General features: G+C 39.8%; 1 protein-coding gene across 1 annotated transcript in view; it reads left to right on the forward strand.

Annotated features, from left to right (window-relative positions):
* The window catches only part of LOC110060935 (uncharacterized), a 15,631-nt gene that overhangs the window by 1,160 nt on the left and 1,971 nt on the right, over positions 1-12,500 (forward strand). The window contains exons 2-6 of the mRNA XM_089292262.1: positions 5,795-5,884; positions 7,366-7,509; positions 8,662-8,796; positions 10,201-10,338; positions 11,507-11,916. Of these exons, the coding sequence (XP_089148388.1) occupies positions 5,818-5,884; positions 7,366-7,509; positions 8,662-8,796; positions 10,201-10,338; positions 11,507-11,916 (894 nt within the window). The 5' untranslated portion in view covers positions 5,795-5,817. The remainder of the gene's footprint in view (positions 1-5,794; positions 5,885-7,365; positions 7,510-8,661; positions 8,797-10,200; positions 10,339-11,506; positions 11,917-12,500) is intronic.

A 12,500-nucleotide genomic window follows, 5' to 3' on the forward strand; every position in this document is an offset into this window, starting at 1 on the left:
AAGAAGATGTTTGCCTTTGGAAAGGGAGACGTGTTCCTTGACTGCTTTTGAAAATATATCATTTACAGAAGAACCTTGTAATGGTGAATGTACATTTTATGTTGTAACACATTTCTTCAACGGCTTTAGTTTAAGGAAGATTCGAAAAGCGGCCGAGCGCTCGACCTACGTGTCATTAACGGGAATGAAAATGTTGCGCAGTGTCGAGCAAACCGGAAATAAAAGGTGGAAGTCACTGATTCATTTATCTCTGGTAACCTACCCTGATATCTTTTGTTGCCGCCGCAAAATTGTAGTTTTCTATCTTTAATCGGATTTGGAATTACGTTGACTTTATATGAAGGACTAAAAACTTTGTAACCGGAATGTACGCATATGGTTTTTTTTTTGGTCGTGTAGAATTTTGGCTTCATAAAATCTGGTTAGACTTTTGGAATAAATTATGTTCAAAAGGCTACAAATGTAGTTGAGCTGAAGTATTGGCAACATCTTTCACACAAGCTATATTCAAAAATTCTTTTTCCAAAGGTACATTTAGGAAAAAGTTTTGAAGTGGAATTTTTGTTCTTTTGGTAATCAGAGTGAGGGTCTTTCACTTCTCTAGCCTCTTCCAGGCGTTCAGTTAGTTGGGGCGCAGCACGAAAAACGGCAACCAAAAAAATAGGGAAAAGTGCGGCGAGAGAAAGCGAAAGAACGCCTGTGGGCAAACTTAACAAAAGGTTCTTCCACCCACTTATCATAAGACTACCTACAGGGACCCGTAACATAACTGCCAGGGATTGGGAGATTGTAGAAAGAAAATCCCTGAAAGCGCCAAAAAGACAAACTAACGCTAGATCGCCGATTGGAGATACTTCTTCCGCGAAGCGTGCTGACACCTACTCAGGAGATCGACAGGAATCGATTGGAAAATCACGGTGCTCTTTCTCGAAGTAAAGCTACGGCAGTCTTTGAAGAAATATCGGACGAAGCTAAATATGTCAAATATGATATTCGTGATAAGAAGCAAAATAATGTGAAGCAAGGAAAGGCTGAGAGTCTGAATAGAGAACGGCAAATGTACAAATGTGACGAACCTTAGAAGTCATGTAGGCCCGTCAACCCCATTTTACACTCGGACCGCCGCCATATCGCATTTCTCATCTGCGTCAGTAACATTCGAGTGTTAAGAGTGAATGCCTATAAAAATGGACCTAAATCGCCTATCAATGGCACAGGTCGAAAAATTGATTTCGCTTGTATTTTGTCCATAGATAGGTCCTAGTAAGAATAGAAACGGACCATAGTTAGTTTCTGCTAATACAGCTTTCTTTGGTAGAAATACGCCAAAAACGATTTCGACCCGACTGGGCTCAAAATCTACTTCCGGTTTTGCTGAATTTTCCGAATATTTGATTGCTTCGCGCTCCGCAGAACAACTACTTGAGAATCTTTCAATGGATTTTATATTCAGTTCAGGTCTTGGTAGTATGACTGAGCGAAAAATAAAATAAATCAAAGTTAGTTTTGAGCCCGAAAAGAGGTAAAACTGAAACGCAAAATTTTACAGTATGTCGCAAGAGAATTATTGCTTAAAAACATCGCCATATTTTTCTATGGGCTATAACTTTAAATACCATAAAAACACTTTCTACGGGTTAAATATACACCCACCTGTTAGGATATCAAAAAATATCTCTGGGCAAATGGTTTCAAGTCGCCCGCCTTGGCCTGTGTTTCTCATAGATTTTGCCCAAAATCCGCCGTTGGAATGTAAGCAATTGCGTGACGCGGATAGCCACTCTCGAGTAAAATATTCGTTTCCAGCAATCCGATGAAAGCAATTTTTGAAACGTTGTGTGGATAAAATAATGGAAAATGTTTTTTTTGTTGTTTTTTGTTTTTGTTTTTTTTGTTTAACTTAGTATAAATATATATGTTTTTTCATTTGCATTGCGACACCCACGACATCCATGATAAAGAACGTTACTACAGTACTCCGGGAAATGATTTTAACACTTGTTTATTTTATTGATTTCACTGATAACTTACAACACAGTAGCAGTTTCAGAGATACACTTAACCAATCCTCTATGATTTATGGCAACTGAATCATTGACTGACAAATAAAGTCAAGTGGAAATACCATAATTTCTATAGACTACTAACTGCGTGACGGCATCTCAGCTCTTCTAGCTGTGTAGAAAATTTGTACCTACACAATATGCTCAAACTCAGCTAGAAAACCCGGAATTTCTTGAATTGAATTAGCCGAGGAAGAAATTGCGTTTAAGTTTCAATCATACTGGGAAAAAAATCCATCTTTTCTACTTTGGTTGTTTGATCAATTAACTGAAATTTGCAGATCAAAACACTGGTAGACAAATAAACATTACAGTGGTCGATCTAGGACTAGGTTTACAATAAAGGAGTTCCCGAATTCATCAATTTTAGAGTATTCGGATTAGTAGGGGTTTACAGTGAAAGGATATTCGGATTCTTAATCTTTTATACACGACGATAACTCCGGGAACATTCATGATGGAATGGTTAACAAGCAGTTTGTTGCTTCGACAACGAGAAACAAAATGCCTCCGAAAATAAGGCTAGGGGTAGGTTGAGACAGTCTGAAGTTTTCTTTCAACTCGCTGACCACGGTACTGTTGTCCATCATGCCAGGTTCCTCCAGGTATTTACTTAGGGTTTAGGGTCGAAAACCGTCGAGGTTTTCGATCGTGCCATCGTCGTCATCTGCGCAGTAAAGTATAAATTGGGCACGGTTTCTGAGGAGTATGGCATTACCCATTATAAAAGTGATTACCTACACCTGAAACAGCACGAGGTAATCACCCAGCGACCGCCATCAAATGGCCATCAATGCGCCTACGACTCGACTACGACTGGATCATGTAATCCGCCATTTTCGTTCCACCGCAAACTCAAAAGATCACAGGCGGAAAAATATCTGGATTCGAGAGAAAATCGTTCACACGACAAAACTCTCCGGATTCAAAAGTTTTCGGATTCAAAGTTCCCACTTTAAATTCCGGATTCAAAATCTCCGGAGACACGACCAAACCGGGGGGTTTTTATTTCGGTTTCGTCCACTTTTGTGTAAATGGCAAAATCAATCCGGCACTAAAACATTCTGGATTCATCACGAATCCGGAACAATTTCCTCTAGTGTAAACCTGCAATCCTGGCCATAAGTTGTTGGGACACCTCCCATTTTTGCGCGCTGAAACCCACGATTTCAACTACGTCCTTAACGTTTTAGAACAAAAGATGAATGGAAGCAAGTACAATTGACCCCCCCCCCCCCCCCTCTCCCCTAGCAATGTTGCATGAAAATGAAGCTATTCTGAAGACTAGATTGGATGTGGGAAAAAAGGAAAAAGGGACAATAGAAAGTGGTTAGACAGTTGTGTTGGAACCAAACGCGATTGCTGAAAAATCGCTATTATTGGAATAAGACGTGAATATCTATCTTATCGTCTCTTTAGTTCGAGAATACTGTTCTAGGAGGCGAACAACTCTTGAAACGAGGCTATTCTGAGGCTATTGTCAAGGATTTTTTTTCTTCAAGATTTTTATCAACATTGACAGGGGGAGGGGGTAGGCGGGCTTGCGCGGTTTTGGTCTTAAGAGAGGCTGCCTGTGAAGTCATCTGCCGTAACTGTCCCAACACTTTTGACCAGGATTGTAGTCTTAATGAACAGCGAACATCCATCTTGTTTTGTTCGCGGAAGTCGGTCACAGAGGAGCGAATTTCAATGAAATATATATATAATTTGATTAAGCAATTAGCCAAAAATAGGTTGGCCGCCAAAACAGTTTAGGGTTTAGCCTAACTTTAACCTTCAGTTTTAAGACTGAAGAAAAAAAGGAAAAAGCACTGAGCATTTCAGTTGTTTGAAACAGAAACATTCGCGCACAATGAACTGTGTATAGTACGTGGGTAACCAGGAAAGCAATCCGTCCAGCACAGTAATTGTTCAAATTAACAGCTTACCGAGACACTCGCACTGTCGATGCCTCTTATTTATGACTTTTAGGATTTGTTTACTTTACTTTTTCCGACTTTTTAGCAGGAGAAAAAGCACTAAATGTGCTGGCACAAATAAAAAGGTTTAACCGAAAATCGATCCGTCGAAATCAACAAATGCAAATTTAATCACTGTAGCGTTCCTTCAGATCACGTAAGGCTACAAACCAACAATATCAACTTTTCATTACGCTTAACAAATGAACTTAGAACGATTTTCTTTCTAGAACTCGTTCTTGTAATTAAAATGATCAGAGAAAGAACGACAGCCTAAAACGACATAGCAGTAACACCCGAACTCCGAGTAAATTGCTTTTAATTGGCGTTTTTAATTAACGAAATTTCCAAAGCGATGACTTTCAAAATATAAAAGTTAAAAGTGGTCCATTATGTTTTTCTTTTTTCACCCAAATGTTCTAAGATAGCCATCTGCGGTTTGTTGGAAACGAATTATATATTCAGGGTGACCGCCAGAGTCACGCAATTGTTTACATTCTCACGGCGGTTCAGGGAAAAATTCATGAGAAGCACAGGCCAAGGCGGGCGACTTAAAACCATTTGCCCAGAGATATTTTTTGATTTTCAAACAGGTGGGTGTACAGTTAACCCGTATAAAGTGTTTTTATGGCATTTAAAGTTATAGCCCATAGAAAAATATGGCGATATTTTAGTGCTATAATTCGTTTGAAACACATCGTAATATTTTCCGTTCGTGTTCGATCTCGTTTCAGGCTGAAACGAAGCCTCGATTTATTTTATTTTTCGCTCAGTCATACCATGAAGACCTGAGCTGAATGTAAAGACCATTGAAAGATTCTCAAGTAGCTGTTCTGCGGAGCGCGAAGCAAACAAATATTCGGAAAATTCAGCAAAACCGGAAGTAGATTTTGAGCCTAATCGGAAAAAAATCGTTTTTCGCAAATTTCTCCCCAAAAAAGCTGCATTAGCAGAAACTAACTATGGTCCGTTTGTTTACTAGCTAGGGCCAATCTATGGGCAAAAAATGAGCAAAATCGATTTTTCGACTTGTGCCGTTGTTTGGTCCATAATTATGGGCACTGGCTCTTAACACAACTTGTCAAAATTGATCAATCAGAGGGTATACCAGATCCTGGTATACTGGCATTTGTTAAGTTTGCCCACAGGCGTTCTTTCGGTTTCCCTTGCCGTGCTTCTCCCCTATTTTTCCCTCGCCGTTTTTCGCGCTGCACCTAATTAACTGAATGTCTGGAAGAGGCTATCTATTCTCACATCCTCCATCTAACGTTCGCTTTACATTCTCCTTAGGCAGTTAATCTTCCTGTATCAAGTTGATTAATAGCCACTTATGGATTTGATTAATTTGTATTCAGTCTGTGTTAAGTGAGCAGTTCTCATGGTTTATCGCAAATCTGATTGACACTGCTCATCGTTGTTCTTGACTGAAAGATCACGATCCCCAGACAGGGAAAATGATTGTTTATTTTTTAAATTTTGAAAAATAGAATTGTAAGCATTTATAGACTGCTCAGTTGCCTTCGTCTTCTATATGCTGTAGCCGACTTCGTCTCCCGTACGAGTCACCAAATTCTCAGATGACCGGCATTTTTATCTTGGAAAATATTATTTTCCGAGCTGTAGGTGTGGAGCGACTTCACTCCTTCACTCACTTCTTGTTTAGTTTGGTATCTCTGCTATCTTAATCAGTGAAATCTTCATTTGTAGCAGCTTACAAACTTACACTTACAATATAATGTTGGTGTTATGTACTTATCTTTTCACATACGGCAGCAATTAACTTTTGAAAAGCTAGGATGAAGCTTAAACCAGTCTGGCCTCTTTGCATCCTGGTAGTCCTCGCCGTGTGTACTTTTGGAGAAGGTAAGTATTAGTAGATAGTTACTTCAGGGCTTCCACAGACTAGACATTTAGTTGTCGACAACGTTTTTTTTATCGACAACTAAATGTTATCGACAACTAGTTGTGTTCAATGCGAGCATTCCACACATGTGAGTGTTAGTTGACGACCACTAAGTCAGGCCAGCGAGAGCTTGGGATCTAACGTTCCCTACGCATGCTCAAATGTGTTTCACGTTTCCATAGTTGTCGACAACTAAACCAATGATTCCCACACGCGAGTAGGACGGTGGAAACGAAGTTGTCGACAGCTATACCAATGATTCCCACACGCTAGAAGAACGGTCAAAACAAAGTTGTCGACCACTAAAGCAGTTTCCCTTTTCGAAAAGGGAAACTGCTTAGTTGTCGACAACTACTGAAAAATTTAGCGTTTAGTTTGTCGACAACTCATCTCACACACTACGTTTCGTAGTTGTCAATAACATTTAGAAGTCGATAACAAATATAGTTGTCGACTACTAAATGTCTAGTCCGTGGAGGCCCCTTACTCCGGTTAAGCTCTTAGGGTTTCATGTAAATTCATAGTGATTTTCCTTGATTGATTGCTTTTTTTACCTTAATTGAGGACCCTACTGTAAGCCACTTTGTGATGTAGTCATCCTCATTGAAAATTAATTTTAAGAAAAGAGAAAGAGGAAGCAAAAGTCATGACACGCGTCGGAGCTTTGAGAGCACTTGATAGATATAAGTGTTGTCAAATGGCCATAAATAATGACGGCACAATGATTATATACTTTGTGATATAGATCAGATTTGACGCACTTCGACCAACATAACGCGTTTTTCGGTATATATTTATTCATATCAGTTCAAGGCAGTAGGCCATGTTCGATATATCAATATTCTTACATGGCTCCGAGGCTTTCAGGACAAACTTCTACATTTGGTGGTGTTTTCTTTGTATCCAAGTCTCTTTTGGGATTTGAGATAAAAAGGAAACTAAACAAATTTGCAATTTTGTTCTGAAAGCCTCGGAGCCATGTTAGAATTTTAATATATAGAACGTGGCTTATTGCAGCGTACGCAGAATCAAAACTGCCGTTTTAATTGTTTATAGACGCGAATTATGTTGTTTTATCTCAAGTTTGTCAGCTTTTTTTATCGGAGGAAACTTACTCCACCTTCCAAGAACACTCCAACTCTTCTCAATCAACATTTCGCAACACTCAGTAAAAAAAGCTGTTTAAAATCACGGAAAACATCGATGATTTAATATGCAATAATAATTGCTTTGTGTTTGTGCGTTTTGAAAAACACTCGCACTTATTTTAGGCTTAACCCGAAGCTCGTAAAACAGTCGAATAAGATGTGTTGTAATTTTGCAAATCATTTTTGGAGGCCTCGAGGTGAGTGGTAGTAAGTAGTATAAATTTTTCATATTAAAATTCCCCAGCATTGGTGTTTATTATTTAAAACTGAAATGTATATATATTTACCACCAGATATTGAGGAGAATGAAGACGCCTTTGTGTCCAGCGCAGAGCCTGGGTCGGGAAGTGATTCCGGAAGTGGAGAGATATTGACCGAAGAAGACCAGCAAATCCGTAAAATACTTGATCTACAGAGGTCAATACCATACAAAAAACGTAAGAATACCGTCATATGACCCTGTCAATCAGCGGCGTAGCTAGGGAGGTCCTGAGGTGTTCGTGACCCTCCCCCCATTTTGTAAGTTTTTTTTAAGCAAACAACCCACTACAGGTGGCGAAAATGGCATGACAATCTGGGGAGTACCCTCACTTTGACACAGTGTGACCCCCCCCCCCCCCCAATTGAAAACTCCTGGCTACGCCCCTGTCGATCATAAGAAATCAATAAACTAAGGACAAAAAGGATGTTAAATGGAACTATCGCAAATAAATAGCGGACTTGCACGTTATCGTCAGTTTACTACAACTACCAGAATTCCTTTCGGTTTTTCTTTATCATTTGAATTTTGAAGTCCCAGTGGGGTTTAAATAACATAATTAGCATAAGAAACAGAAAAGGTGAAGGATTCTGGTAGTTGTAGTCAAACGACGCCATCATGCAACTCGCCTGTTAGTGAAACATTGATGCATGCCAAAATGCGGGATTCTTGTGGTAGTTTAAAAGTTTAAAAAGGTTTTGTCTTGTAAATCCTCTTTATCTTAGCTACCTTAAATGGCCATGAAAAGCTACATTTTAATATCAGCGGTCATGGTAGAAACGGGAGTCATAGTCATTTTATCATGTTTTTGCGGTGCTTTGGTTATTATCATTATTATAGTGCGCATGGAAGAGCAACTCCGACAGTCAGTGAAAAAACAATGATGTGGATGAACAGTGGCTGAAAAATTGTGGGTGGGCTCCAAACGTGACCCTTCGGATTTCTTGGTCTTGTGAAATTACAAAGACTTCTATTTTTGTTTCTGACATGACCGACCAGTCAATGAAGAAGACGGAAGTAATCACCGCGACCTTGAATACACCGACTTAGGGAAGTGAAATGACGATAAGTCTGCATTATCGGGAGGTTTGCAGTGGGAGATCTAGGGAAGGGGCCAGGGGGCCCCGGCCCCTTGGGTAAAGAAAACAATCACCGAGGGAAGAAAAGCCGGCAGGGTAAGCAAAACAAAACCTGGCTCCCCCCTTAGCTCAAGGTCTGGATCCACCACTGGTTCGAAAACTCGAAGGTTCGAGAATTTGGGATTTCGCTGTACATTTTCAATGACACTGTATTGCAGTATCATCAAGCAGTGTCTTTTTTATGTTTGTAGTTTACAATATCGACATATGCAAAGATAACCCAGACGTAGACTGTGAAGGCAAAACCGAGGAAGAATGTCTAGCAGATTTTGAAAATATGGCAAGGGATTGCCCGTTTTCATGCCACTTCTGTGAGAAGAAAGGAGGTTAGTGAAATAAGTCGTGGGTCAGGAACAGGTTACTAGTGTGATAAGTGTTACGGAATAAACCGCCAATTAGTTTAACAAGACATGACAGGCGGTTTAAAATTGGACATTAATAATTCTTACAATGAATCATTAATTAAATTAAACCCCCACGTATTATTAAGACGATTTTCACGGGACCTTCGCGCGATAATGGCAAAAAATATAGTTACCAAATAAACCTCGTGGCATGGTAATATTTTGAATACGGGTAAGACGAACTTAACGAGACTTAAGCTCTCAAGCTGACCCCGCGAGAGAAAATTGAACTTGACCATCCATATTTCAATTGAAACAGAAGTTCCGCGTTAGTCGAAAACACAATAACACACGCTTTAAGCATTTTTACGAGGTTTAACATTAACTTTCTCGAGAACGCTTGAGAATTTAATCGGGAGGTTACTTAGAGAAATGATCTAAAGTGAGTTGTTTTAAATAGTATTCCAAAAGTTACCGTGCTATGAGTAGATTTTTAGTAAATAATTTTTGCACTTATTGCTCGAACTTTGATTTTCTTTGGGGGAAACATTCAAAGCTACAGGTAAGATCTTAAAGACCCAGTATTGACCGATATGAATTTTACATGTCTGTTAGGATTTTTGTGTACATGATCCCGAGGTTTCTATTGTTTTCCAATGCTGCACAGTGCGCAATGCATCGTGGTCAAAACTGGGTATTTAAATGGTGTCAAATTTTTTACCGTTCAAATAATAGTTCTAATATTTATGAAGTGAAAGAACTGCACATTGACTCCTTCTGAACTTGGTTCTTAATCGATGCCCTCACGATATGAGATAGAATGTTTCATTTACTTTAAATGTAGCGTGGTGAGATTTTTCTGAGGACAGAGTGAGTGCGGAGCATCATGCATGGGTAACAAGTTTTACTGTGTAAGGGAGTAAGTTTTTGTGGGAACGTTTCAGTAAAGAAACTTTAAATTGATGGAACTATTGGATTACTGTGCAATGACCAAAAACTCGGTGGAGAGTATTTTCGCATGGTGACCTTAGTCCTCTTTAGTGTTCCTGGGGCCTATTTCGCGGAGGTCCCGGAAAGTTTTTGCACCCGAAAAGCCATGGCAAAATCTGAAACCTTATGATTACAGAGCTGTTTTATTCGCATAATCTTAACACGAACAGAGGTTCTCTTCATACAAGAAGCTTCACACGTGTACATTGCTCCCTTTTTAGTTACAGATTAACCAAAAATGGCTTTGCGGGTCAGGAAAGCCTCCGGGGCTTTCGAGAAACGGGCCCCAGGCAATTTAAATATTAACGAGAAACGAGTGAGCTTGCGAATGAATGAGCAGATATTTATCACTCTCAACAACCTCATATTACATGTATTTATTACTTTCGTTTTCAGGAGGTACTAAGAAATGCATGGATCTTGATGATAATTGCGGAGATTATTTCCCCAATGAGCAGGATAAGAAACGGTGTCAGCGGCAACCCGATTACATGAAGCAGAACTGCAAGAAATCCTGCGAGTTTTGTGGCCCAGGTAGAAATAACTGCGTCATTTTAATCTAGATTACGACCATGATCATGTTACAACACATTTTTTCAATTTGATAAGATATGCAAGGTATGCTGCAGCTCTATGACAAGAGATAAAGCAGTGATGGCGCAGTGGTGAGAGCGCTCGCCTCCCACCAATGTGGTCCGGAATCGGTTCCGGTCCCGCGCCATACGTGGCTCCAAGGGTTTTTCTCTGGTTTTCCTCCCTCCTGAAGAGCAAACATATCCAATTTCCAATTCAGTCAGGATAGAGGACCTCCATGAAAACCAACAAAGGTTGAAGTACCTTCTTCTCCAAATATCTAATACATTTTTTCTTATATAGAAAAATATATAGATATTTGTATTTTCCGGTTGGGAGGTCCGTATAATGAAAAACTGTGTGGGCAGCATTCAGGTCCAAGGTCATAGTTTTTCACAATATGGACCAACCCTAAGCCGGTGAATAACCTATTAATTTTTTCACTCTCTCTCTCAAACCACATCGCGCGCGCGCGCTACCATAACCGTGGGCAGAGATAAGAAAATCCGGACCAATCAGATTGCAGGATTCGTTACTATGGCCTCTTGGAAAAAATATATTATATCACCGAACATCGTAAGCTCAGTCTGTGAAAATTACTCTGCCCGCGTTGCATCCGAGTTTCTATCCTCAAGAAAAATGGGCTAGTAACCGTGAAGGATTGGTTCGTAGCATTACCCATCAAAACTGCAAAGACGATTCGTTGACAACTTAAAAGTTAGGCGAATTCTGAAGATTCATTTGTATTCTTGCTTATTGACAATCATAATACACGTTATGAAATTTGGAAAAAACATGCATAAGAAGGAAAGAATTGCAATATCATTTACCGAGATGGCAGTGCGATTTTGCATAAGTTCCACGTTGATTAAGCCGCCGCATTCGGAAAATTGCCTCGCCGTCCGTTCTATCAGTGACATTTTATAATTTATTATCAGCTGTGAATTCAGTTGTACCTATAAAGCGTCTAGTTTTGCCTTTTGTCATTTCGTTGTCAAATCTCATCCTCTTCTAATGACACTTACTAAATACAACGATACAGGCCTGGAATATAAGTGATATTAACACTGCGGTAAAATATGGCGTAAAAACGTAAAATTTGTGCCTTTTCTGTTTTTCTTTTTTTCAGAATCCGATTACACAGATAACCATGCGGTTTGTCCAGAATGGGGAAAGATGGGTTATTGTGCAACGAACAACGACATAAGAGAAACATGTCCTCACAGTTGCGAGAAGTACCAAAATACCCCAGCAGCTCCACAAAGATATCCATATCCTATTAAAGCTCTACATCCCTATCAGTACCAGTCCGGGCAATACCCGATACCCGTCCCACCACCCTCATATCCATACCCTTATCCTGCTCCATATCCATCGCCATACCCCTCCCCATACCCCTCCCCATATCCCTCGCCATACCCCTCCCCATATCCCTCCCCATACCCCTCCCCGTATCCCTACCCACACCCCTCCCCGTATCCCTACCCGTACCCCTCCCCATATCCGACTCCTTCACCTACTCCGGCTCCATCACCACAGGTAGGCAATCTGTAAAGCAACGATATATTTATTCTTTTATTTCTTTAGTTTTTTATCTATGTTAATATTATAAGATTAATTTAATTATTTGTAATTTTTGTTGGAGGACCCTTCTGTAACGTGCGACAAAGGTATCCTCTATAGAGATTTACTCTATCGTTACTCTACCAAGCTTATTTCTCTTTGTTTGTCAATTATGGTCTTCCCCTACTTTTCCTCGCTTAGTCGAGCTTTTAGAGTTAGTGTTTCAGAGACACAACACGAAATCACTCTAGAATATACAAAAGTGTTTTTGTGAACATACACTGCTAACTGAGGTCATCCAGTGAGAGTTGGTTGAATTAAACATTGTTGAGCTGCAACTGGTTTTAATTATACGTTGACCTTATTCGTTGTAAAAAGGGATTGGAAGACAATTAAGGTCGCCTATTTCTTTCCTGTTTGGACTTGAAGTTTTTTTCTTGGTTGGTTTTTCTATATCGCGTGTATATTCTGCAAAAGCATCCAGGTCAAAATGCGTTCTTTTTTTATGGCCAGCTTTGGAAACGGGCAAGATAAATCAAATCTTGCGCTGTAGTTGGGTT

This window comes from Orbicella faveolata, unplaced genomic scaffold, assembly GCF_042242905.1.
Source record: "Orbicella faveolata isolate gen_17 unplaced genomic scaffold, um_ofav_v1 contig_24, whole genome shotgun sequence".
Taxonomy (NCBI): domain Eukaryota; kingdom Metazoa; phylum Cnidaria; class Anthozoa; order Scleractinia; family Merulinidae; genus Orbicella; species Orbicella faveolata.